The sequence below is a fragment of the Scyliorhinus canicula genome, chromosome 7, assembly GCF_902713615.1.
Source record: "Scyliorhinus canicula chromosome 7, sScyCan1.1, whole genome shotgun sequence".
Classification (NCBI taxonomy): domain Eukaryota; kingdom Metazoa; phylum Chordata; class Chondrichthyes; order Carcharhiniformes; family Scyliorhinidae; genus Scyliorhinus; species Scyliorhinus canicula.
Window position 1 is genome coordinate 57,219,514 of NC_052152.1, and position 24,820 is coordinate 57,244,333.

Sequence of the window (24,820 nt, forward strand, 5' to 3'; positions counted from 1 at the left end):
CTGTTCTGTGCTGTATTTCTCTATATTTCTATATTTCTACATATGTATTCGCACCTCACACGTAGCTAGGTACATTCTCCACACACCCACACTATTTTTTATCACATGCCTATATCAAAATTTTTTATAAAAGAGGGGATGTCATAATATACACCAGTATATCATGGTGCAGACACAGACTGATGGACACACACAGGGACCAATCAACATGCACAAACACCGCAGCCAATCACCAGTTAGAATACACACACTATAAAGGCAGAGGGCACCACGGTTCCCGCTCATTCTGGGTGCTGCCTCTGAGTGTAACAAGAACTCATCCAGCCCAGCACAGACTCACAACACGTGCTGAGAGAATCAACTGGTTCGGACAAGGCATAGGTCTCTAGTTTAAGTTAGCATCATTTCGACCCACAGTCATCGTGTGTTAGTTAGTTAGATATAGTTCATAAAATTGAGTTGAACCGTCATCAGTGTTGGAAGTGTCTGTTCATCTCTTAAGTCTACACTAGCTAACACTTCAATAAATGGCTTCTCCAAACAATTCTTTCACTTTTTCAAATCCATGTTCAAATAACATTTGAAACTAAATGAAATGAAAATTGCTTATTGTCACGAGTAGGCTTCAATGAAGTTACTGTGAAAAGCCCCTAGTCGCCACATTCCAGTGCCTGTCCGGGGAGGCTAGTACGGGAATCGAACCGTGCTGCTGGCCTGCTTGGTCTGCTTTAAAAGCCAGCGATTTAGCCAAGTGAGCATTTCAAATTCAAGGTGAAGTTTCTTCAGAACTGGATTCCAAAGAAGAGTCATATTAGACTTGAAACCTTGGCCAGGATTCTCCAACCCCCCGCCGGGTCAGAGAATCCCCGGGAGGAGGAGCGAATCCCGCCCCGAGGCCGGATGCCCTATTATCCGGCGTTGTTTTTCGGGCACCAGCGTGAATTAGTCACCTCACTCACGGCAGGACCGGGCGGATGAGTATGCCGGGCCTGTTCTCGTGGGGGCATGGGGGGGATCCGACCCTGGGGGGGGGGGGGGGGGGGGGGGGGCACGGTGGCCTGGCCCGCGATCGGGGCCCATCGATCTGCGGGCAGGCTTGTTCCGTGGGGGCACTTCTTTCCTCCACGCCGGACCTCTTTAGGACTCCGCATATTGCCTGGGGGACCGTGGAGGAGAGAACCCCCCCTGCGCATGCGCGGAAATACGCCGGCCGGTGTGCACATGCGTAGAAATACGCCAGCCGTTCCGCGTATGCGAGAGATCACGCCGGCCGTTCCGCACATGTGAACTCGCGACATTCCTTCGGCACCAGCTGGAGCGACGCCAATCCCTCCAGCATCCACCTAGCCCCCGAAAGTTCGGAGAATTCCTTACTTTCGGGGGCTGTTGACGCCAGAGTGGTTGGCACTGGTTTTCCCAATGGCGTGGGGACTTAGTCCCCAGAAGGGAGATTCCCGGCCCTTAACTCTGTTTCTCTAGGGCATTACGGTGGTGCAGCGAGTTAGCCCTGCTGACTCACGGCGCCAACGTCGCAGGTTCGATCCCGGACAGTGGGTCACTGTCCACGTGGAGTTTGCACATTCCCCCCCAGTTTGAGTGGGTTTCGCCCCCACAACCCAAAGATGTGCAGAGTAGGTGGATTGAACACGCTAAATTGCCCCTTAATTGGAAAAAAATGAATTGGGTACAATAAATTTATTTTAAAAACACAAAAAAAAAGTTTCTCTGTCCACAGATGCTGCCAAATTTGCTGAGTTTTTACATCATGTTTTGTTTTTATTAATGAGAGGGAAGACATTCACCTTTGTAGAAGAAATATTTCCTTCATGTGCAAAACGGAGCGTGCCATGGTGGGGAAAGATTTGGTGTGGGGGGGGACATTGACCAGCAAAACAGAACAAGGCCAGCTTTATAAAAGAGCAGGTCATAGCCTATGAATCTGAAGTGGGTAACTCACTCCCTGACTCCGAAAAGCTTGTCCACCATCTGCAAGGCACAAGTCAGAAGTGCGATGGAATGCTCTCCACTTGCCTGGATGAGTGGAGCCCCAGCAACGCTTAAGTAACTCAACACCATCCAAGCCAAACAGCCCATTTCATTGGCACTCCATCCACAACCTTCAACATTCACTCCCACCATACCCAATGCACAATGGCAGCAGTGTATACGTACCATCTACAAAATGCACTGCAGCAACTCACTAAGGCTCCTTTGACAGCACCTTCCAAACCCATGATCTCTACCTAGGACAAGTGCAGTAGATGCATGGAAATACCACCACCTGCAAGTTACCCCCCAAACGGAAAACATGCTTACTTGGAGCTATATCCTTGTTCCTTCATTGTCACCAGATCAAAATCCTGGAACTCCCTAACAACACCGTGAGTGTACCTACAAGAATTGCAGCAATACAATAAAGTGGCTAACACCATCTTTTCAAGGGAAATTAGGGATGAGCAAAAATGCTGGCCTAAGAACACTGACATCCCATGAAAGAATTTTAAAAGTCTTTACACGTAAAGGTTCTGATATCATTATGGAGGTGCCAAAAATAACCCAAGAAGAAGGTTATTTTGCACCTCCTAGCAGTAATCTAACCGTTAGTAAAATCATTTGGGAGTAAAGTAATATATTGAAAGAAAATTTAACAAGAGCAAAACTCTAATTTGCACCTTGATACAGTATTTTGAATCCTAATGGCTCCATTATATTTATTTAAATGTAGGTAATATGTTTTCAAATGGTGACTTCAAAAGGAACAAATAGCTATTGGGCTTTATTCTATTCATTTGACTTTCTTGAGTTGAATGTATCTTGGTAATTTTGCCAATAATGTTTCAGCTTTGTAAAATTTGTGCTGTAAACTGAAACGTAACAGCACAACTGCTCAAGGGAAGTTTTTTTTAAAATTAACTAGTGGTGTTCTACAGTTTAAATTAGTTCAGTAGATAATGAGATGACCCTCTGAACAGAGAAGAGATGAAGGAAATTGGGGAACCATGATCTGATGTTGCCAGTGGGCAGCGATTCAACAGGAAACAAATCTTTAGAAATAGAAGGCACGTAGTCGGTGACTTCACTTCAATTGAAATTAAATTGAGAAGATGGTAGTGGGGGGGGTGTTGCATTACGAAGAGGGGAGCTTGTTAGATCTAACGGCAGTTTTGCTAATTCTATTGTTTTACACGCCTATGCCTTAATAATGACTGCAATTGCTAAAACAATGTAATAAAAACATAAGAGAATGCAAAATGTATTTTCTAACCACTTGCAAACAGGGACGGGATTATATGGCCCCATTGCAACAGAGGCAGGGCTGTTCAATGCATTGAGTCAATCAAAAATTCATTAACTTCAGCGGGATCGGAAAATCCCACCAGCAAGAGGAGACAGAGGGCGTGATTCTCTAGCCTCATTACACTCAAGCGAAACGAGGCCGGTGAATAGCGGGAGTGGCCAAAAATGAGAATTGTGCCAGGCGCCAAACAGTTTGTGATGCAAACAGCCCGCGCCTGTGGGCGAAAATGGGATCTTGCTGTAAGCGTGGCAAGATACCAATTATCACCACTTAAGCCCGATTTCCATACAATTTTTTAAAAATAACTTCAGAGTACCCAATTATTTTTTGCGAATTAAGGGGTAATTTAGCGAGGCCAATCCACCCAACCTGCACATCTTTGGACTGTGGGGGTGAAACCCACGCAGACACAGGGAGAACATTTCCATACAATTAACGAGAGCCACCCCATAACCAACTGCTTCCTGTCATTCATCGTCTCCCCAGCAAGTGGTCACGCTGACGCCGATTAGTACTCCTTTTTACAAACGTGAACCTATGGGGAAGTGATTGAGTATTTTTGCTCACAGGCAAAGAGCCCAAGGGATTTGGGCTTGCTGCCCTGTATTCGGTGGGAGTCGACATTCGGGGGGGGGGGGGGGGGGGGGGGGGGGGCCTCTGCAGGGGTGGGTCGCCATGGGATTGGTGGTGGTGGGGTTGGGGGAGGTGCTGGGGGGGCAACTGCTCACGGCGCCACTAGGCCAACCCCTGGATATTGTGTACCCATTCCGGGGGAAACCCTTGTCCCTGCCAGTCTGCTCCAACGATCACCTTTAAGCCCCGCCGCCTGCCAAGACCTCTGGCCGCATGGCTGAAGGCTATCGCTATTAGGGAATTGGCAATCGTGGATAAGTAAGCACTTCACACAACCCACAAGGGTGAGTGAGTGCCTGGGGAGGGGACCATAACCCAATCCAGGTGACGTTGTGAACGGGTTTCTGGGGTACAGGGTCTGGGGTCTACTGAGAGGGGCCAGCTCCAGCCAGGTGTGTGTGGGCAAGGTGTTCCGGGCGGGGAGGGGGGGGGATCAATGGGCGAATGGAGGGTCCTGTGCCATGTCCTCGCAGACGTGGCATCACATGATAAAGGAGGATACTCGCTCCTGGTGGCCATCAAGGTAACCGCAGCCCTGAACTTTTATGCCTCAAGATCATTCCAAGATTCGAACAGCAATCTGTGTGGCATTTCTGCCCGGGCAAAACTACATTGACTTTGACATGGACCAAGTCCATCAAGATGCCTGTGCAGCAGGTTTCTCCATCGCTGGGTGCCCCAGGTCCAGGGGGACTTAGATGCCATGCATGTGGCCCTGCGCTCACCGGGCCATCAGGGGGGTGCCCTATGTTAACTGAAAGGGGTTTCACTCCATACAGCTTGTGAGCAACAACCAGATGAAGATAATGCATATGTGTGCATGCTTCCCGGGGAGTGTGCACGAGCTTATTATTTCCTCATTGCAACTTACTATCTCACCTATTTTAATGTTATCTGCAAACATGGCTATTGTAATATTTTACGATACTTGAGTGGGCAGTAGCGAATGAGGATTTCAAGCGAGAGGCAGGAAGGGTGGAATAATGTGAGATGCTCATAAGAAGAATGTGCCACAGAAGTAAGGGGTCCAACCAAAGTGCAATTTGATGTTAAGAGCCACAACATCAGAGTGACAGTCTAGGTAGGGCAAGTGATGTAAAGCATAGCCAGGCGGGGAGCTTTCATTTAGGGAAGAAATGCCATTACCTCTCAGCCAGATGTCCTTCAAGGCCATGATGTCAATGCAATCATCCACACCTTTAAAAACAAAATTCTACTTTTCTATTCTTACTACTGAAGTGAATAACCTCACTTCTCCCCAAGTTGTACTCTTATCAGTCACCTTGTTGGCCACTTATTTAACCTGTCTCTACTGCTTTGCAACCTCTGTGTCCTCACAACTTGCATTCCCACCTAGTTTTGTAACATCAGCAAAATTGGATGCATGACTCTTGGTCTTTTTGTCAGTGGATCATCTCCCACCATTCTGCCACCACCAATACCAAACACATCGTCCCCTCTCTTCCCTTTTCAGAATTTTAAAGGGACTACTTCCTCCATGACACCCAGGTCCACTCCTTAATCACTCCCATAACTCCCACCCTATTACACAATACCTTTCCATGCAAGCACAGGAGATGCAGCACCTGAATTTTTACCTCCTCCCTTTCCAGTATCCAGGGCTCAAAATAATGTTTCCAGCTATTGCAGCAGTTTACTTGTACTTTCAATTTAGTATACTGTATTTGCTGCTCATGACAAAGTTTTCTCTGCATTGAGATAAAACATGACTGGGGTGATCGCTTTCTAGAGCGCCTACATTTAGTCTGAAAATGTAACCTTGACTTCCATTCGCCTATTATTTTAATTATCTGCTGCTTTCTCATCTGGCCTGTCTGTCCTCAGTCTCCTACACTATCCCAATTAAGGTCAACGTAAGCTCAAGGAACAGCATCTCAATTTCAATTAGGTGCACAGACTTCCAGACTCAAAACTGTGATCAGTAGTTCCAAATCATAACCTCGACCCCCATTCCTTTTGGATGGAAGCCATTGGTGATGATTTTGCTTTCCCATTTACATCTCCTTTAGTCCCATTTTTTATTTCTTTACTTGTCCTCATAGCATCTCCCATCTTGCATCATCATCCTATTCGTCATTTAACCTCACCTGTTCTATTACATGATGTGGAGATGCTGGCATTGGACTGGGGTGAGCACAGTAAGAAGTCTTACAACACCAGGTTAAAGTCCAACAGGTTTGTTTCAAACACGAGCTTTCGGAGCACTGCTCCTTCCTCAGGTGAATCCACATTCACCTGAGGAAGGAGCAGTGCTCCGAAAGCTCATGTTTGAAACAAACCTGTTGGACTTTAACCTGGTGTTGTAAGACTTCTCTATTACAAACATTCTGTTTTGTTCTTTCCCTCATCTCCGTCCTCGGTACTTGCTTAAAATCTGTTACATCCCTAACATTTTCAGTTTTGAGACCAAGTCATCAACCAGAAATTTTAATGGCTTCTCTTTCCATAGTTACTGCCTGCTATTTAGTATTTTAAGTTTTTATTCCTTCATGGGATGTTGGCATCACTGGCTGGACTAGCATTTATCGCCCATTCCAATTGCCCTTGAATTGTGTGGCTTGCTGGGCCATTTCAGAGGGCATTTAAAGGTAACCAACATTGCTGTGGATCTGGGTTCACATGCAGGCCAGACCAGGTAAGGATGGCAGATTTCCTTCCCTAAAAAGATTTGTGAACCAGATGGATTTTTAAGACAATTGGCAATGATTTCATGGTCATCGTTAGACTATGTAACAAATATAATGATACATTTATCTTGGTGGTAAAGACACAATAGAGAGTAGACAATAGAAAGGAGTCCAGAGCTAAAGTCTTTTTAATCAAAATTTTACAAACCACTACAGAAAGAAAGCAACAAAACACATAATAGTAATAATAAAGAAAAACGAATTAACAACTTAACAAAGCAAGGTGGGGTATCTGCCCTTTACAAGTAAAATCAATCCACCACCCATATCGCTGACCTCCACTTAATGTTCTACGAGAAAGTCAAGGAACGGTTGCCACCGCCTGGAGAACCCCTGCAAGAACCTCTTAAGGCAAAATTTATCCTTTCCAAACTTAGAAACCCAGCCATGTCACTGACCCAAGTCTCCACACTTGGGGGTTTCGCGTCCCTCCACATTAACAAGAGCTGTCTCCGGGCTACCAAGGAGGCAAAGGCCAAGACTTCGGCCTCTTTCGACTCCTGCGCTCCCGGATCTTCTGACACCCTAAATATCGCTATCCCCAGACTCGACTTTACCCGAGTGTCCAAGACCTTGGACATAGCCTTTGCTTAGCCCCTCCAAAATTCTGCTAGTGCCGAGCATGCCCAAAACATATGGACATGGTTTGCTGGGCTCCCTGAACAAATATACACACACCTGTCCTCCACCCCAAAGAACTTGCTCATTCTCGCCACTGTCATATGCGCCCGGTGCACCACCTTAAACTGAACCAAGCTAAGCCTGGCACAAGATGAGGAGGAATTGACCCTGCCCAGGGCGTCTGCCCACAGGCTCTCATCCAGCTCCTCACCCAGCTCCTCCTCCCACTTGCCCTTCAGCTCCTCCACCGAGGCCTCCTCCGCCTCCTGCAGCTCCTGTTATATGTCCGATACCTTTCCGCCCCCTACCCACATGCCTGAGACCACCCTGTCCTGTATCCTCCAGGCCGGTAGCAGCGAAAATTCCCCCACCTGTTTCCTCACGAAAGCCCGGACCTGCAGGTACCTAAAGGTATTCCCTGGGGGCAACCCAAATTTCTCTTCCGGCGCCCTCAGGCTAGCAAAAGTCCCGTCAATAAACAAGTCCCCCATCCTTTTGATACCTGCTCTGTGCCAGCTTAGGAACCCACCGTCTATTCTACCTGGAATAAACCTGTGATTGTTCTATATCGGGGTCCAAACTGAGGACCCTACCTCCCCACTGTGACATCTCCACTGATCCCAGATCCTCAATGTCGCCATCACCACCGAGCTTGTGGTGTACCGTGTCGGCGGGAGCGGCAGCGGTGCCGTTATCAATGCCCCCAGGCTAGTATCCCTGCAAGACGCCTCCTCCAACCACTTCCACGCTGCCCCCCTCCCTCTACTACCCATTTCCGAATCATGGATATATTCGCTGCCCAGTAATAGCTGTAGAAGTTCGGCAGCGCCAGCCCACCCCCTCCCTCGACCGCGCTCCAAGAACAGTCTCTTAACACGCGGTGTCTTGTTTGCCCACACAAATCCCGTAATAATTCTGTTCACCCGCCTGAAGAAGGACTTGGAGATGAGGATGGGAAGGCACTGGAAGAGGAACAAGAACCTGGGGAGGACCATCATCTTCACGGATTGCACCCTGCCCACCAGGGAAAGCGGCAGCATGTCCCACCTCTGAAAGTCCTCCTCCATCTGATCCACCAGCTGCGTTAGATTGAGCTTGTGCAGGACACCCCAGCTCTTAGCCACCTGTATGCCCAAATAGCAAAAGCTCCTCTCCACCATCTTAAGCAGTAGCTCTCCCAGTCTCTTTTCCTGGCACCTCGCATGTATCACGAAAAGCCCGCTTTTCCCAACATTCAACTTATACCCTGAAAAGTCCCCGAAATCTTTAATGATCTGCATGACCTCCCCCACCCCCTCCACCGGATCCGAAATGTACAGGAGCAGGGGTCATCCGCATACAGTGAAACCCGATGCTCCCCCCCCCCCCCCCCCCCCCCCCGAACCAGCCCCCTCCAGTATCTAGACTCCCTCAGCGCCATGGCCAGCGGCTCAATTGCCAGGGCAAACAGCAGGGGGGACAGGGGGACAGCCCTGCCTCGTTCCTCGATGTAGCCTGAAGTACTCCGACCGCAGCCGGTTCGTCGACACACTCGCTACAGGGGCCTGATACAGCAATTTAACCCACCCTATAAATTCCTCGCCAAATCCAAATCTGCCTAACACTTCCCACAGGTACTCCCACTCCACCTGATCGAAGGCTTTTTCTACGTCCATTGCCGCCACCACTTCTGCATCCCTTCCTTCCCAGGGCATCATAATCACATTCTGGAGCCTCCGCACATTCGTGTTCAGCTGCCTGCCCTTCACAAACCCTGTCTGATCCTCATTGATCACTCCGGGGACACAGTCCTCAATTCTGGTGGCCAGGATCTTGGCCAAGAGTTTGGCATCTACATTAAGGAGCGATATCGGCCTGTAGGAGCCACATTGCAACGGGTCCTTATCTTGCTTAAGGATGAGCGAGATCAGAGCCTGCGGCATTGTTGGGGGAAGGATTCTCTTCTCCTTAGCCTCATTGAAGGTTCTCAACAATAACGGGCCCAACAGCTCTGAGAATTTCCTGTAAAATTCTACGGGATATCCCTCCGGTCCCGGGGCCTTGCCCGACTGCATACCCTCCAAACCCTTAACCAATTCCTCCATCTCAACCGGGGCCCCCAATCCCTCTACCCGCCCCTCCTCCACCTTAGGGAACCTCAGTTGGTCCAAGAATCGCTTCATCCCCTCCCCCCCCCCCCCCCCCCCCCCAAGGGTTCTGAATCATAGAGTTTACCATAAAAGTCCTTGAAGACCTCATTGATCTTTGCCGAACTCAGCACCGTGTTACACCCCCCCCACCCGTCCCTAATTCCAATTTCCCTGGCCGCCTCTCTCTTCCGTAGTTGGTGAGCCAGCATCCTGCTTGCCTTTTCCCCATACTCGTACACCGCTCCTTGTACCTTTTTCCACTGAGCCTCTGCCTTCCCTGTGGTAAGCAAATCAAACTCCGCCTGCAGACTCCTGTACTCTTTTAACAACCCCTCCTCGGAGGATTCCGCATACCTCCTGTCCACCCTAAGTATCTCCCCCACCAACCTCTCCCTGTCCCTCTTCTCCCTGTGGGCCCTGATTGAAATTATCTCCCCCCTGATAACTGCCTTCAGCGCCTCCCAGAACACACTCACTGAAACCTCCCCAGTATCGTTGGTCTTTGATAGCTTTGATACTCCTCCGAATCCCCCTACTCACCACAAAAAAGTCAATCCGCGAGTACGCCTTGTGAACATGGGAGAAGAAAGAAAACTCCTTCGCCCTTGGCCTAGCGAATCTCCACAGGTCCACTCCCCCCATTTGGTCCATGAATCCCCTCCGGACCTTGGGCGCTGCCGGCCTCTTATCCGATCTAGACCTAGACCGATCCAGTGCCGAGTCCAGGACCGTGTTGAAGCCCCCCCCCCCCCCCCCCATTACCAAACTGCTTCAGAGCTAAAGTCAGAGGTCCAGTGCCTAATCTATAAATTTTAATTTTAAATCAACAATTGGCTATGGTTGGCAGGACAATAGTCTCTGATTTTGCAGTCTAGTTGGTGAAGGAACAGCAGAGGGACAAAACTTAATGCCATGGAACTATCACAAATTCAGTTTTTTTTTGTTATTGTTTAGAACTTAAAGCATTTACAAACAAGCAGTATACACTGTTGTGCAAAACCAGCTGCAATCACTTCATAAATTTAAATCTGCTAAATTTGAATTATCCACTAAAATTGTGCAAAAAAACCCTTCAATTTTCTATATTTGCCTCCTGTCGCATGATTTGCTGCTTTCGTATCGCATTGTTTGCAGAGAATTAGAGTACTGGTTCTCTCACCATCGCAAGTTAGTTGAAAAATCCATAGAACTTATTTATAAATATTAGATACTGGAAGGGCATCTAATATATCTTTACTAATTTGTGCATATTTTCCCTCAGGTTGCAAATCACAGTGGCTATATTAAAGTGGATTGGAAAAGAGTTGAAAAAGATGTAAATAAAGCCAAACGACAGTTGAGAAAGAAAGCAAATAAAGCTGCTCCTGAAATCAACACCATTATTGAAGAGGTGAGAAAAGTGCACTTAAATTTTTCTGTTTCAAGTACGGTATTTCGTGCACAGCTTTGGCAGCATTTTCCTCACAAACTTTTATTTCATTCTTCCCATAATTTCTAGACTTCTGTAGGGTACAGTTCCACAAGCTGTTGGCAGGCCTCCAGTATCTCAACCAAATGTTTATTCTGTACGCTAGAGCTGTTATTTAGTGTTGGTGGACTATTGCACAGGCATGGGGAAGATCACAGCTGAGTCCAAATGGATGTTCATATGTCTGCTCTAAAGGGTAGAAGCAGTTGTGCCTCCATCTCTGAGCCAATTTGTAAAATGAGATACCCTCAATTACGACTCAGGAGAGAAGATTGGTAATTCAAAGGCTTTAATTACCAGAGAAACGGACAGCTGCCGAGAAGTGTGGTCACAGCATGCTGCCCAGTTAGCATCACCTTATATACAGTTTGCTGGGGGCAGAGCCAGAGGCGGAGTCCCCCAGGGTTCCAAACCCGGTCTTAAAGGGCCAATGTATTAAAGACAAGGTACAGTTACAGCAATTATACCGATACCATTCATCACATTCACCCCGTTTTTTAAAAAAACATAGTCGGTCGGGGGTGAAGTGGAGTTATAAGTTCAGTCCTTTGGGTGGTCTGACCGTCCGTGCTGACCTTCTCCGCTCCGGTGGTGGTGCCTTTGATATGGTCGGTTTCGGTGATGGTATATCCGGGAGCACGGTTGGCTGAGCCTTTGCCCGCTTTGGAGCGGGGGGGGTATCCGGGGTGACTAGGGTGATTGGTGCCGGCGCCGGCTGGGGGGAAGGGGCGCTGTCGGGGTCGGCAGTTGGTGCGGGGAGGAGAGCGTCGGTCGGAGGGGGGGGGGGGGGTTGGTGGGGAAGCCAGCGGGGTCGGTGGGAGAGCCAGCGGGTGCCAGGTCTCGCAGGGAGACGGTGTCCTGCCTGCCGTTGGGGTGCTCAATGTAGGCGTATTGAGGGTTTGCGTGTAGCAATTGGACCCTCTCGACTATCGGATCTGTTTTATGGCTCCTCACGTGTCTCCGGAATAGAACTGGTCCCGGAGTCGTCAGCCAACGTGGAAGCGAGTCCTCCGAGGTGGACTTCCTGGGGAAGACAAACAAACGGTTGTGAGGGGTCTCGTTCGTCGCCGTACAGAGGAGCGACCTAATGGAGTGCAGGGCATCGGGTAGGACCTTCTGCCAGCGGGCGATTGGGAGAGTCCTTGACCGTAGGGCTAGGAGGACAGCCTTCCAAACTGTCGCGTTCTCCCTCTCCACCTGCCCGTTTCCCTGCGGGTTATAGCTCGTCGTTCTGCTCGAAGCGATGCCCTTGCTGAGCAGATATCGACGCAGCTCATCGCTCATGAACGATGTATCCCGGTCGCTGTGGATATAAGCGGGGAAACCAAACAGTGTGAAGATGCTGTGCAGTGCCTTGATCACAGAGGCCGAGGTCATATCGGGGCAGGGGCCAGCAAAAGGGAAGCGGGAGAACTCATCGATCATGGTGAGGAAATAGATGTTGCGGTTGGTGGACGGGAGGGGCCCTTTGAAGTCCACACTTAGTCGCTCAAAGGGCCCAGAGGCCTTTATCAGGCGAGCCCTGTCTGGTCAATAGAATTGCGGTTTGCACTCCGCACAGATCTGGCATGCCTTGGTCATGGCCTTGACATCCTCTGTGGAGTAAGGTAGGTTGCGGGACTTGATGAAATGGGCACGCCGGGTGATCCCCGGGTGGCAGAGGTCATTGTGGATGGCTCTCAGGCGGTCTTTTTGCGCGTTGGCGCACGTGCCACAGGACAGGGCATCCGGGGACTCGTTGAGCTTCCCCGGGCGATATTTAATATCGTACATATAGGTGGAGAGCTCTATCCTCCACCTCAGAATTTTGTCATTCTTTATTTTGCCCCATTCTGCGTTATCGAACATAAAGGCAACCGACCGTTGGTCGGTGAAGAGGGTGAACCTCCTACCGGCTAGGTAGTGCCTCCAGTGCCGCACGGCCTCCACTATGGCTTGTGCCTCCTTCTCGACTGCAGAGTGTCAAATTTCTGAGGCGTTGAGGGTTCGGGAGAAGAACGCTACTGGTCTGCCCGCCTGGTTGAGGGTAGCAGCCAGGGCGACGTCTGATGCGTCGCTTTCTACCTGGAAGGGAATGGTTTCGTCCACCGCGTGCATGGTGGCCTTGATGATGTCGGCCTTGATACGGCTGAAAGCCGACTGGGCCTCAGCCGTCAGAGGAAAAACCGTGGTCTTAATGAGTGGTCGGGCTTTGTCCGCATATCTGGGGACCCACTGGGCGTAATAGGAGAAGAGCCCCAAGCACCGTTTGAGTGCTTTGAGGCTACGGGGGAGGGGGGAGTTCCTTAAGGGGACAATGCGGTCGGGGTCTGGGCCTAGGACCCCGTTTTCCACGACGTAGCCGAGGATGGCTAGCCAGGTTGTGTGGAACACGCATTTCTCTTTGTTGTATGTGAGGTTGAGGGCCCGGGCAGTCTGGAGGAACTTCCTCAGGTTTGCGTCGTGGTCCTGCTGGTCATGGCTGCAGATGGTGACGTTGTCCAAGTACGGGAAGGTAGCCCGTAAGCCGTACTGGTCCACCATTTGATCCATCGCCCTTTGGAAAACGGAGACTCCATTTGTGACACCAAAAGGGACCCTGAGAAAGTGAAACAGCCGACCGGCTGCTTCGAAGGCCGTGTCGGGGCAGTCCTCTGGGCGGATAGGGAGTTGATGGAGAATACCCGATACTGGGCGATTTGATTCACAATTTCTGCGATGCGGGGAAGTGGGTACGCATCGAGTTGCGTAAAGTGGTTTATGGTTTTGCTATAATCCACTACCATTCGTTGCTTTTCCCCAGAGTGCTGGCGGCAGGTCGAGAGGAAATGTCTGGCGTGTACCTCGTTAATCGGCTTTACAAAGCGTTTCCTTAGTATTTCAACCGCAGTTTCGTATGTCGTAGCGTTCTCGATCACGGAGGAGAGTCGGTGGCCCACCCCGGCATGTAGTAAGCTCAGCTTGCGAGCGCCGTCGACTTCAGTCTCTGAAGATTTCTGGGGCCTCCGGCCTCTGGCGACCGAGCGTCTAGGTTGAGTTTCTCCGGCTTTAGAGCGCTGTCCATCTTGATGTGTTCTGGTAATTAAATTGAGATACCCTCAATTATGCCTCAGGAGAGAAGATTGGTAATTCAAAGCCTTTAATTACCAGAGAACCGGACAGCTGCCGAGAAGTGTGCTCACAGCATGCTGCCCAGTAAGCATCACCTTATATACAGTTTCCTGGGGGCGGAGCCAGAGGCGGAGTCCCCCAGGGTTCCAAGCCCGGTCTTAAAGGGCCAATGTATTAAAGGCAAGGTACAGTTACAGCAGTTATACCGATACCATTCATCACATAAAGGCCGGGGGTTGAACCTATAGAAGTTCCCACACCACGGGCGGAAGTCTCCCCCCACGCCGGGTGGGAGAATCGGCGGGGCGCCGAGCGAGTCCTGCCACGCCACCCCGGCACCTACACGCGATTCTCCCACCCTCCCCCAAACCGGCGTGGCGAGATTCATGGCTGTCGGCTGGGAGAATCGCCGCTCGCCGTTTGTCACTTAAGTGGCGCCGCTTTTAGGCGGTGCCAAGGCCCGGCACGCGTAAATGACGCGGCACCGCCCCGAGCCCCCCGGGGGGGGGGAAGAATAGGTGGCTGAGAGCGGCCTCCGATGCCGGTGTGAAACACTCCGGTTTTCACTCTGGCGTTGGGGGGAATTGCGCCCAACGTCCCTACTGAAACCATAAAATTTACCACAGACCAAAAATCAAACCTACTAGTTTCTAGATCAATAATACAGAACGATTGCGAGCCTGGGGGAGTTGGAGCAGAAATTTGGGCTCCCCCCGGGAAACATGTTCAGGTATCTGCAGGTAAAGGCATTTGCTAGAAGGCAGGTGGGGGGGAAGAGGGGAAGGGAGGGGAAGGGGGAAGGGGGGACGATGACTATGTTTGTTTATTTAATTTTAATTTATTTTTAAGTTCTTTGTTGTTCATTGGGGTTGGGGGGTGGGGGGATGTGATACATGCGTCGATACGGTCTGGGGGGTGTTACAGTTATTATGGGTTATTTTGTTGCATTTCATTGTTTGTCGTTATGTTTTATATTTTCTGTAAAAAAAGTCCAATAAAAATTTTTTTTTTTTTTAAATACAGAACGATCTTGAAGGCAGCCCTTGATTTATTCTTTTTAAAAGAAGTAACTTTAAATGAAATTCTTGTTCAATGTAAATTCAATAATCAGAACAAAAAGATAGAGCAATTGTGTGATAGAAATTTTCCACACAAGTATTGTAAAGTAACATGCTATCTCTCTCCCTCTCATTCACACCAAAAGACTTTGCCTCTTGTAGTACTGAGTTGACCTCTCCCGAGTGAGCAATAATATTCATGTAGCCTTCTGTTAATTGTCCACCACCATTCCAAACTGATGTGTTAAGACTAGATTGCATTGTTTTGCTCGTTTGTTATGGGACCCCTTAGTTGTCTACAGCCTGCAGAAATATCTTCACAATTCCAAAAGGTATACTCTAGGGCTGATAACGATTGAAGATTGGACTGCGGGGTGACAAGGTTGCAGATTGTGGTGGTTATTCTATTGTTACTGACAACTGAAACACCTCATGGATGCCCGGTTTTGGGATGCTAGATAGTTTTTTTCGTCCAAGTCTCATTTAGCATGTGAGAAGTACCAACTACACGATGGAGAATGCTGTCACTTTGGTACGATTTAGAACATAAGAACTAGGAGCAGGAGTAGGCCATCTGGCCCCTCGAGCCTGCTCCGCCATTCAATTAGATCATGGCTGATCTTTTGTGGACTCAGCTCTACTTTCCGGCCCGAACACCATAACCCTTAATCCCTTTATTCTTCAAAAAACTATCTATCTTTACCTTAAAAACATGTAATGAAGGAGCCTCAACTGCTTCACTGGGCAAGGAATTCCATAGATTCACAACCCTTTGGGTGAAGAAGCTCCTCCTAAACTCAGTCCTAAATCTACTTCCCCTTATTTTGAGGCTATGTCCCCTAGTTCTGCTGTCACCCACCAGTGGAAACAACCTGCCCGCATCTATCCTATCTATTCCCTTCATAATTTTAAATGTTTCTATAAGATCCCCCCTCATCCTTCTAAATTCCAACGAGTACAGTCCCAGTCTACTCAACCTCTCCTCATAATCCAACCCCTTCAGCTCTGGGATTAACCTAGTGAATCTCCTCTGCACACCCTCCAGCGCCAGTACGTCCTTTCTCAAGTAAGGAGACCAAAACTGAACACAATACTCCAGGTGTGGCCGCACTAACACCTTATACAATTGCAACATAACCTCCCTAGTCTTAAACTCCATCCCTCTAGCAATGAAGGACAAAATTCCATTTGCCTTCTTAATCACCTGTTGCACTTGTAAACCAACCTTCTGTGACTCATGCACTAGCACACCCAAGTCTCTCTGAACAGCGGCATGCTTTAATATTTTATCATTTAGATAATAATCCCGTTTGCTGTTATTCCTACCAAAATGGATAACCTCACATTTGTCAACATTGTATTCCATCTGCCAGACCCTAGCCCATTCACTTAACCTATCCAAATCCCTCTGCAGACTTCCAGTATCCTCTGCACTTTTCGCTTTACCACTCATCTTAGTGTCATCTGCAAACTTGGACACATTGCCCTTGGTCCCCAACTCCAAATCATCTATGTAAATTGTGAACAATTGTGGGCCCAACACGGATCCCTGAGGGACACCACTAGCTACTGATTGCCAACCAGAGAAACACCCATTAATCCCAACTCTTTGCTTTCTATTAATTAACCAATCCTCTATCCATGCTACTACTTTACCCTTAATGCCATGCATCTTTATCTTATGCAGCAACCTTTTGTGTGGCACCTTGTCAAAGGCTTTCTGGAAATCCAGATATACCACATCCATCGGCTCCCCGTTATCTACTGCTAATTTCCAATCCACCGGGACCACCCCAGAGTCCAGTGAATTTCGGTAAATTATCACTAGTGCATCTGCAATTTCCCTAGCCATCTCTTTTAGCACTCTGGGATGCATTCCATCAGGGCCAGGAGACTTGTCTACATTTAGCCCCATTAGCTTGCCCATCACTCCCTCCTTAGTGAGAACAATCCTCTCAAGGTCCTCACCTGTCATAGCCTCATTTCTATCAGTCGCTGGCATGTTATGTGTGTCTTGCACTGTGAAGACCGACCCAAAAAACCTGTTCAGTTCCTCAGCCATTTCCTCATTTCCCATTATTAAAACTCCCTTCTCATCCTCTAAAGGACCAATATTTACCTTAGCCACTCTTTTTTGTCTTATATATTTGTAAAAACTTTTACTGTTGTTTTTATATTCTGAGCAAGTTTACTCTCATACTCTATCTTACTCTTCTTTATAGCTTTTTTAGTAGCTTTCTGTTGCCCCCTAAAGATTTCCCAGTCCTCTAGTCTCCCACCAATCTTTGCCACTTTATATGCTTTTTCCTTCAATTTGATACTCTCCCTTATTTCCTTAGATATCCACGGTCGATTTTCCCTCTTTCTTCCGTCCTTCCTTTTTGTTGGTATAAACCTTTGCTGAGCACTGTGAAAAATCGCTTGGAAGGTTCTCCACTATTCCTCAACTGTTCCACCACAAAGTCTTAGCTCCCAGGCTACCTTAGCTAGTTCTTCTCTCATCCCCTTGTAATCTCCTTTGTTTAAACACAAAACACTAGTATTTGATTTTACTTTCTCACCCTCCATCTGTATTTTAAATTCCACCATATTGTGATCGCTCCTTCCGAGAGGATCCCTAACTATGAGATCATGAATCAATCTAGTCTCATTACACAGGACAAGATCTAGGACCGCTTGTTCCTCGTAGGTTCCATTACATACTGTTCTAGGAAACTATCGCGGATACATTCTATAAACTCCTCCTCAAGGTTGCCTTGACCGACCTGGTTAAACCAATCGACATGTAGATTAAAATCCCCCATGATAACTGCTGTACCATTTCTACATGCATCAGTTATTTCTTTGTTTATTGCCTGCCCCACCATATCGTTACTATTTGGTGGCCGATAGACTACTCCTATCAGTGACTTTTTCGCCTTACTATTCCTGATTTCCACCCAAATGGATTAAACCTTATCCTCCATAGCACCGATGTCATCCCTTACTATTGCCCGGATGTCATCCTTAAATAACAGAGCAACACCACCTCCCTTACCATCCACTCTGTCCTTCCGAATAGTTTGATACCCTCGGATATTTAACTCCCAGTCGTGACCATCCTTTAACCATGTTTCAGTAATGGCCACTAAATCATAGTCATTTACGATGATTTGTGCCATCAACTCATTTACTTTATTCCAAATACTACGAGCATTCAGGTAAAGTACACTTATGTTGGTTTTTTTACCTCTGTTTTGAATCTTAACATCTCCAGTTTTATTCCTTTTGTTATTACTGGGCCTATTCACTGAACTCCCCTCAGTCACTGTACCTTGTACTGTCACCCTTTTAGATTTTTGACTATGTCTTCTCTGCCTTGCACTTTTCCCCTTACTTCCTTTTGCTTCTGTCCCTGTTTTACTACCTTCCAACTTCCTGCATCGGTTCCCATCCCCCTGCCACATTAGTTTAAACCCTCCCCAACAGCTCTAGAAAACACCCCCCCTAGGACATCGGTTCCAGTCCTGCCCAGGTGCAGACCGTCCGGTTTGTACTGGTCCCACCTCCCCCAGAACCGGTCCCAATGCCCCAGGAATTTGAATCCCTCCCTCTTGCACCATCTCTCGAGCCACGCATTCATCCTATCTATCCTGACATTCCTACTCTGACTAGCTCGTGGCACTGGTAGCAATCCTGAGATTACTACCTTTGAGGTCCTACTTTTTAGTTTAACTCCTAACTCCCTGAATTCTGCTTGTAGGACCTCATCCCGTTTTTTACCTATATCGTTGGTGCCTATGTGCACCACGACAGCTGGCTGTTCCCCCCCCCCCCCCCCCCCCCCCCAGAATGTCCTGCAGCCGCTTCGAGACATCCTTGACCCTTGCACCAGGGAGGCAACATACCATCCTGGAGTCTCGATTGTGTCCACAGAACCGCCTGTCTATTCCCCTTACAATCGAGTCCCCTATCACTATAGCCCTGCCATTCTTCTTCCTGCCCTGCTGTGCAGCAGAGCCAGCCACGGTGCCATGAACCTGGCTGCTGCTGCCTTCCCCTGGTGAGCCATCTCCCTCAACAGTATCCAAAGCGGTATATCTGTTTTGCAGGGAGATGACCGCAGGGGACACCTGCACTGCCTTCCTACTCTTGCTCTTTCTTTTGGTCACCCATTTTCTATCTCCCTCAGTAACCTTCACCTGCGGTGTGACCGACTCGCTAAACGTGCTATCCACGACCTCCTCAGCATCGCGGATGCTCCAAAGTGAGTCCATCCGCAGCTCCAGAGCCGTCAAGCGGTCTAACAAGAGCTGCAACTGAACACACTTCTTGCACGTGAAGGAGCCAGGGACAGTGGACGTGTCCATGAGCTCCCACATCACACACGAGGAGCATGACACGGGTCTGGGATCTCCTGCCATGTCTTAAACCCTTGGTAAACTTAAACAACTAGAATTTCAAAATAAAAATAAATAAATTAGACAATGAAAAGAAAAAGAGAGACTACTTACCAGTCACTTACCAGGGTTAAAAAGCACCTCCTCACACTCTGCACCGAATTACCTCACTGCACCAAATTACCACGTTTCAATCCCCACTCTGGATGAGTCTCACTGCGGATGTGTCTCCTGGAAAAGTGCTAGCTTACTGTGTGTGCTGTCTGTCTGTCTTTTATACAGACCTCAGCTAACCGATGACTCAAAAAATACCTTAAGTTCAAAGAGAAGAATACAATGTGCCCCTAAACAGGCCTCAGGTGATTGACAGATAACTGCCTCTCAGCAATTAGGGTGGGGGCAGCTTCAACCAATCAGACACTAAGCTCCACACTGCACTTTTAACTGAAAAACAGCAGAATTAGATTTTCCACTTGCTGATTTACCTCACTGCACCAAATTACCAAGTTTCAATCCCCACTCTGGATGAGTCTCACTCCAGATGTGTCCCCTGGAAAAGTGCTAGCTTAATAGAGGTTTTGAAAATTATGAAGGAATGCAACAAAGTAGGTAAAAATGCACAATTTCTAATGGTTCAGAGATCGAGAGAGAAATATCATAAATACAAAATGATATGAAAAGCTATTTAGGAGAAAGAGTAGGAGAAACATTTTTAAGTAAGCTGTGAGACTCGAATACACTTACTGGAGTTAACGATTCAGGCAGGGACCATTTGTCATTTAACAAATAGATCATTAGGTAAATTACAGGACTTACCTTACTTTTTCACTCTTGTTTCAATAGCATTAAAACTCAATATTTTGCAGTCCTTTCCAGTAACATTAAACTATGCATCTATGATGAAACGGTTTACATATCAGCTGAAGCCAGAAAGTGCCACATTTGCTGCCATCTTAAATTGCAGAATAGCAAAACACAAGATTAAAAAGTACATTTCACAATTAATCAAAGCTGTCAAATCATGAACATTTAGAGATACGTGAGCAGCTTTTCAAGCAGTTTTCATCTTCTGGACCAAGTAAAGCCGCACACAGGCTTTTGCTCACAGGATTCTTTTTGAATGGCCAATAATTGCAAATTCAGTAGATTAAATATAAACAATTAATATTGTTTGTTTTTCTAATATTTGTCACAAAATCTCCATAAGCAGGAGTGAATGATCTTACTTTGAAATAGGCATTTATATACAATGATCTTTTCTCCTAGAAAGCAGTCACAGAAGATATTTTGAAGTTTGCAACTAATATCAGTATTGCACATATTCCTATATAGTCCAAAAGCTCTTGTCATCTGAAATAGGATTAATCCTCTAGGCCAGTCACACCTGATGGAGAAGAAAACAGTTATAGTTGCCATTTTAGGGCAGCGCAGCGGTTAGCATTGCTGCTTCACGGCACCGAGGTCCCAGGTTCGATCCCGGCACCGGGTCGCTGTCCATGTGGAGTTTGCACATTCTCCCCGTGTTTGTTGGGTCTCACCCCCATACCCAAAGATGTGCAGGTTAGGTGGATTGGCCATGCTAAATTTCCTCTTAATTGGAAAGAAATAATTGGGTACTCTAAATTTTTAAAAAACAATCCCCTGGGAAGTGCATGAATGGATGTACAGTGCACACAAAATTAAGCTTGCTGCGATTTTCCTCAAAGTTGGATAATCCACCAACAGTTGAAATGAACCAAAACACTAATATTCCTGTTGCCAAGAAATAACAGTCTATTTAGCTGACCCCTCCAAACTTCTGCACCAGGCTTTGTTGCTTCCTTCTTCATCACTCCAACTCTGAGCTCTTATAATTTTTACTTTTTCCAAAGTAAATCTGAATCTTGCTTCTGTCTCCCTGTGTCCTGGTAAGGTTTGAATCCAGACTGGTCTTAATTTTGAGGTTGTATTTGTCATCAGCTCTTCAGCTTCACTTTTCTAATGCTCCCCCGGCTAGTCTTATCAATCCACATATTAAAACTTCTGCACAAAGCCCCATATTACCATCAGGAACCTGTCAAGGCAAGGTTATAAAAATAGGAATGTAAAAATCATATGGGCTTTTTATTATTCATATTCTGAATATATCTTTGACTGGAAAGGCCACTATTTATAGCCCTTCCTACTTTACCTTGAAAAAAGTAGTATCTGATGGTGAAGGATGTTGTTAAATAGACATTTCAAAGTCTGGTGTGATAGGCACGTGCATTAGAGTTTAGGCTGTGGAAATGGAGAATAGAGCAGTGTAACCATTTGAAACCAGAGTTGGACTTCGAAAGCTGCTGGAGGAGCATGCAAAGAATGGTATTAAAGAACAAAGAGCAGTCATGGAAGAGGATGAAACCATAAGCCACAATCACAGTAACAGCAAGCAAATGAGCTTTTCCTGGTGACACATCTTTAACTATTTCCTATGAAAACTTTATTCTTCAGGGATAACTCATTCTCCATCCCTCCCTCCATCCATCCAACACACCCACTAGCTGCAAGGAAAATCAATGAGCACAAAAGCTGGATGAAATTCATGAAAAGGTGGAAATCTGGTTGAGGTGATCCAGAAGGACCAGTGCCCATCAAACTGAGCCAGCAAAGAATCAAAGGAGGAAAGAAAAAGGCACTGAGGAAATTTCCCAACAGCTGGCCAGTTGACTGAAAAAACAGCTGCCAGTTATGGCGACAATAATATAATTTCCAAGGAAGGTCCTGTAGCTCTGTGGGTAGCGTCCCTGCCTCTGAGCCAGAAACCCAGGGTTCAGGTTCCACTCCAGGGCATGATGGCCAAGGAAGGTGCTTTCATAATGCGGCCAAATGGGTTGATCATCAACCTGTAAATGCTTTCAGTACGTGTATGGCAGGCAGTAAAAGCAGGAGTCTCCTCGTCAGCCATGCTCGATATAGAATGGCAACCCTCAATCTAGAAACTCTGTGACAGGCTAGCGACCTATTCTAGTAAAAACTAGCTGTGGAAACAGACATAAGCATGTGCTTCATATGCTTCTAGCAGGAAGCGAAGCAAGAACATAACTTCCATGGGGCTTGTGTCATTGGTCCTGTGGCAGATTATGCCATTCAATTTGTTTGTTGAGAACTGAGAAATTTCCATTTAGCCATAAACAAACATTTTACCACTTAAAATCTTATTCTATAAAATTTAATTATTTGATTTGACCAGCTTTGTTTTCAATTTCTGACCAGTCATATCTTGGAAGATAGCAACAGGAAAAAATTCTTGCAATGTCTTTTGACAGTATAAATCCACACCTTCCTAATCTCATTAAGGTTTTAGTTTTTGATTAATACACATCTCAACTGCAGTTTTAATATTTAATGTTTGAAAACATTTCCTAAACTAACTCTTAGAACGGCTGAAAGAATGGTGGTTTGGTTGAAGTGATGCAGAGGGATCACTGTCCATCAACCTGAAAAGTTAACTCTGTTTCTCTCCACAGATGCTGCCTGACCTGCTGAGTATTTCCCGTATTTTTTGTTTTCATCTTAAAACTAAGTAGTACTCTTTGTAGGATGTTTTTTCAATCAAGAACATGAACAAGATTATTTAAAAAGGCTGAACTCTGTGGTTAGCGCAGTTTGTGATCCAGAGCGATGCCAACAGCATGGGTTCAATTCCCGTACCAGCTGAGGTGATTCATTCTCAGCCTTGCCCCTCGCCTTTGGTGACCCTCAGGTTAAATCAGCTATGGTTCTCTGGGACTGTGCTGACCTTACCTCAACATGTTTGACATCTGTAAATGCAATATTTCTTTAAATCCCCAGATCTGAATTGACAACAATTAATTCACATAAATAAAATAAAAAACTTATTTGAACTTTGATAATCTTTTTTTAAATATAAATTTAGAGTACCCAATTATTTTTTCCAATTAAGGGGCAATTTAGAATAGCCAATCTACCTATCCTGCACATCTTTGGGTTGTGGGGGTGAAACCCACGCAGACACGGGGAGAATGTGCAAACTCCACACGGACAGTGACCCAGGGCCGGGATTCGAACACGGGTCCTCAGCGCCGTAGGCAGCAATGCTAACCACTGTGCCACCGTGCTGCCCCGATCTTTGATAGTCTTAACACTAGATAAATCAGTGTGTGCTTTGTGAAAATTAGTAATGCAACCAATCTAACAAATGAATGTAACTGCCTTTTGTTTAACAATCTTATGACACTAGGATTATTGGTAATGTTGCAATATTATGTATTTATAAGCAAATTTCCAGGTTTTAAGTCTGTTAAACATTTTTCCCCTCATAGTCAGCTGAATTTGTAAAGAAGAATATCGTGCTGACCAGTGGTTTTGTTGGAGGCTTTTTATTGGGACTCGCTTCCTAAGAATTTCCCGCAGCGTACAGACACAATGACAACAATGAAGACAATGCTACAATTTGGTCCTGAAAATCCAAAACAGTGAGCAAAACTAGCGCATCAGTATCAACAGTTCACTAAGAGTAACATCAGAGTGTTCAAGGACACCATTAAATATTAAAAGGACACAAAAACAAAACTATTCAGCCTGTTTTGCATCAATTTGTACAACTTATATTGTCAAAGAAAGCTAATTTTTCTCAGTTGAGTTTTAACAGTTTTTGTATAGTTTCTCCTGCTATATCCATAATTATTATGCTGTAAATCTCTTTGCAATTTCAGATCAAGTAAATGCTGTATTTTCTGTTGTATAGACTTAAATATATTATTCAAAATGTACTAATTAGGATGATGGATCTGATTAAAGTATAAAAACCTTATTATTGTTTAGCTGCAATTGGGACTTAGGCTCAGTCATATCTCCATATTTGTACAATTCAGTTGATTGAATATGAATTAAAGACTCTGCTTCAAATTTCATAGAATATTGATTTTAAATTAAAAATACAATTTTGGTAATTTATTTCCATTTGTATCCTTCCTACTTGTCAGCTATAAATATTTTGAGGGAATAATCAACTTTGGAATTATTCTAACTGAGTATCGTTGCTAATCAGCAATTTTACTAACAATTGTTATGTTACAAAAGCCATTGCTACAGTGTTTGAACTACTTCACTTTAGGCAAAAACAAAATTAAGCAGATACTGGAATAAAAATACTCAGCAGGTCAGACAGCATCTGTAGAGAGAGAAACAATTATCATTTCAGATCAATGGCCTGATGAAATATTGTGGTAGTAACAGTGATAGTAACAACATAGCAGTCTTGAATTCCAATCTGCATTGGCAACTTGTGAAACTGAATTCAAGAAACTAGAAAATGACCAAAGAAGCTACCAGATTGTTGTAAAAGCTCCACAAATTCACTATAGTCCTTCAGAGAGGAAAGAAAGAACTCACACTCACATAGTGGACTTCAGAATCTCAGCACATCTTAAATTGCTTCACATCCAATAAGCT

At 46.2% G+C, this 24,820-nt stretch overlaps 1 protein-coding gene across 3 annotated transcripts in view; it reads left to right on the forward strand.

Annotated features, from left to right (window-relative positions):
- fundc1 (FUN14 domain containing 1) overlaps positions 1-24,322 on the forward strand; it is a 60,097-nt gene extending 35,775 nt beyond the window's left edge. For 2 of the 3 annotated variants that reach the window (XM_038802084.1, XM_038802083.1), the window contains exons 4-5: positions 10,651-10,779; positions 23,689-24,318. In XM_038802084.1, coding sequence (XP_038658012.1) covers positions 10,651-10,779; positions 23,689-23,766 — 207 coding nt within the window. In that variant the 3' untranslated portion in view covers positions 23,767-24,318. Of the gene's footprint in view, positions 1-10,650; positions 10,780-23,688 lie in introns of all 3 variants that reach the window. The other variant, XM_038802082.1, reaches the window with a different exon arrangement.
- Positions 24,323-24,820: the final 498 nt, after the last annotated feature.